Source organism: Hippopotamus amphibius, chromosome 6, assembly GCF_030028045.1.
Source record: "Hippopotamus amphibius kiboko isolate mHipAmp2 chromosome 6, mHipAmp2.hap2, whole genome shotgun sequence".
Classification (NCBI taxonomy): Eukaryota; Metazoa; Chordata; class Mammalia; order Artiodactyla; family Hippopotamidae; genus Hippopotamus; species Hippopotamus amphibius.
In genome coordinates this window covers 18,757,036-18,759,961 of record NC_080191.1, presented here as the reverse complement: position 1 = coordinate 18,759,961, position 2,926 = coordinate 18,757,036, and the positions used below count along the sequence as shown (strand labels likewise).

General features: G+C 37.1%; 1 protein-coding gene across 1 annotated transcript; it reads left to right on the top strand.

Moving 5' to 3' along the window:
* The first annotated feature begins 486 nt into the window (after positions 1-486).
* LOC130854862 (heterogeneous nuclear ribonucleoprotein A1-like) lies at positions 487-1,661 on the top strand. The gene has a single exon (XM_057737744.1). It carries the CDS (start codon positions 487-489, stop codon positions 1,468-1,470), a length of 984 nt encoding a protein of 327 aa, XP_057593727.1. The 3' UTR covers positions 1,471-1,661.
* The last annotated feature ends 1,265 nt before the right edge of the window (positions 1,662-2,926 follow it).

The window sequence follows — 2,926 nt, the reverse complement described above, 5'->3', positions numbered from 1 at the left end:
CAGACTGATCAAGAAAAAAAAGAAGACACAAATTACTCATATCAGTAATTAAAGAGATATCACTACAGAGTCTAAAAGGAGAAGTGTATTAACATTTTTATGCAGTAAACGTAGATGAAATGGACATTTTCTTTGAAAGACACCAAATGACAAAGCTCACAAAAGAAGAAAAAGATAACTTGACTATCTCTATATTCATCTTAGTAATTTTAATCCTTAGTTTAAAAAACTCTCTCACACATACACCGCATACTTCTTACAAGAAAACTCCTGGACCAGATGGTTTTACTATTGAATTCTCCCAAACATTTAAGGAAGGAATAGGACCAATTCTATACTAACTCTTCCAGAAATTAGAAGAGTATGGAATACTTCAAAACTCATTTAATGTGGCCAGCATTACACTAATATAAAAACTTGACAAAAACTAGAATAAGAAATACAATTCGCTTTCTGCCTGTGGACACCGCCGAGTAAGCATCGTTGATGTCTCCCCTCTCCACTGCCGTCATATCTAAGTCAGAGTCTCCCAAAGAGCCCGAACAGCTGCGGAAGCTCTTCATCGGAGTTTTGAGCTTTGAAACAACCGATGAGAGTCTGAGGAGCTATTTTGAGCAATGGGGAACACTCACAGACTGTGTGGTAATGAGGGATCCAAATACAAGCGCTCCAGAGGCTTCGGGTTTCACCTATGCCACTGTGGAGGAGGTGGATGTGGCCATGAATGCAAGGCCACACAAGGTGGATGGAAGAGTTGTGGAACCAGAGAGGGCCGTCTCAAGAGAAGATTCTCAAAGACCTGGTGCCCACTTAACTGTGAAAAAGATTTTTGTTGGTGGCATTAAAGAAGACACTGAGGAACATCACTTAAGAGATTATTTTGAACAGTATGGGAAAATTGAAGTGATTGAAATAATGACTGACAGAGGCAGTGGCAAAAAGAGAGGCTTTGCTTTCATAACCTTTGATGACCATGACTCTGTAGACAAGATTGTCATTCAGAAATACCACACTGTGAATGGCCACAACTGTGAAGTAAGGAAAGCCCTATCTAAGCAAGAGATGGCTAGTGCTTCATCGAGTCAGAGAGGTCGAAGTGGTTCTGAAAACTTTGGTGGTGGTCGTGGAGGTGGTTTTGGTGGGAATGACAACTTTGGTCGTGGAGGAAACTTCAGTGGTCAAGGTGGCTTTGGTGGCAGCCGCGGTGGTGGTGGATATGGTGGCAGTGGGGATGGCTATAATGGATTTGGTAATGATGGAAGCAATTTTGGAGGTGGTGGAAGCTACAATGATTTTGGCAATTACAACAATCAATCTTCAAATTTTGGACCCATGAAAGGAGGGAACTTTGGAGGCAGAAGTTCTGGCCCCTATGATGGTGGAGGCCAATACTTTGCCAAACCACAAAACCAAGGTGGCTATGGCAGTTCCAGCAGTAGCAGTAGCTATGGCAGTGGCAGAAGGTTTTAATTACTGCCAGGAAACAAAGCTTAGCAGGAGAGGAGAGCCAGAGAAGTGACAGGGAAGCTACAGGTTACAACAGATTTGTGAACTCAGCCAAGCACAGTGGTGGCAGGGCCTAGCTGCTACAAAGAAGACATGTTTTAGACAATACTCATGTGTATGGGCAAGAAAAACTCGAGGACTGTATTTGTGACTAATTGTATAACAGGTTATTTTAGTTTCTGTTCTGTGGAAAGTGTAGAGCATTCCAACAAAGGGTTTTAATGTAGATTTTTTTTTTTTTTGCACCCATGCAGTTGATCGCTAAACGTAATAGTCTGATCATGACGCTGAATAAATGTGTCTTTAAAAAAAAAAAAAGAAATACAATTCAATATCACACAAAAACAGAGGCAGAAATTTTACCAAGTAAAAATCTAACAATACTTAAAAAGGATGACATATGCTAAGAAAATCAGGTTCATTTTGAGAATGCAAGGTTGGTTCAATTTTTAAAACGCAATTAGGGTAGTTCATGATATCAAAAGACTGTAAAAAGGAAAATCACATTGTCATCTCACTATGAAGAAAAAAATTACTTGAAAAATTCAATATCCATTCATGATAAAACTTCTCAGCAAAGTAGGAGTAGAAGGAAATTTCCCTAACCTGATAAATAGCAACCATGACAAACCAACTATTAACATCATGAAAATGAATGTTTTCTCCCTAAATTTGAGGACTAGACAAGGATGTCTGCTTTCCCTACTTCTATTCAACATTGTATTGGAGGTAACTAACCAATGCAATAAAGTATGAGAAAGAAATAAAATTCATATAGATCAGAAATGAAGTTATTAAACTATCATCATTCTCAGATGACAATTATTTATGTAGAAAATCCTTAAAAATCTACAAAAACAGCAATGAATTCAGCAAGGTGGTACAGGATTCAGTGTCACTATACAAAATAAACTGTATCTTTGTAAACAAGCAATGAACATTTAGACATTGTTAATGGCATCAAAAGTACTTAGAAATAAATTTAATAAAATATGCACAAGATTTTGTATGCTTAGGATTGCAAAATATTGCTGAGAGAAGTTCAAGAATACCCAATTAAATAGGTATAATGAATTGGAAGACTCAGTATGATTAAGGTTTCTTCCAACATTTATCTACAAATTCAATGGAATGCTAATCAAAATCCCAGGGGTCTTTTCTTTTGTAGAAATTCACATATGCTTTCAGAAATTGTTATGGAAATGAAAAGGACCTAGAATAACCAAAACAATTTTGAATAAGAACAGTGTTGGAAGATTTACAGTACCTGATTTCAGGACTTATTATAAAGTTACAATAATCAAAACAGTATGGTATTTGTTTAAGGATAGACGTGGTCGATGGAACAGAATAGAATTCAGGAATAGACTCCAAAACATATACGGTCAATTTATTTTTGGCAAAGATAATTCAATGGTGA

Bases quoted from the DNA above. Each gene is read 5' to 3' on its own strand.
- LOC130854862 (XM_057737744.1), top strand. From the start codon at position 487: ATGTCTCCCCTCTCCACTGCCGTCATATCTAAGTCAGAGTCTCCCAAA.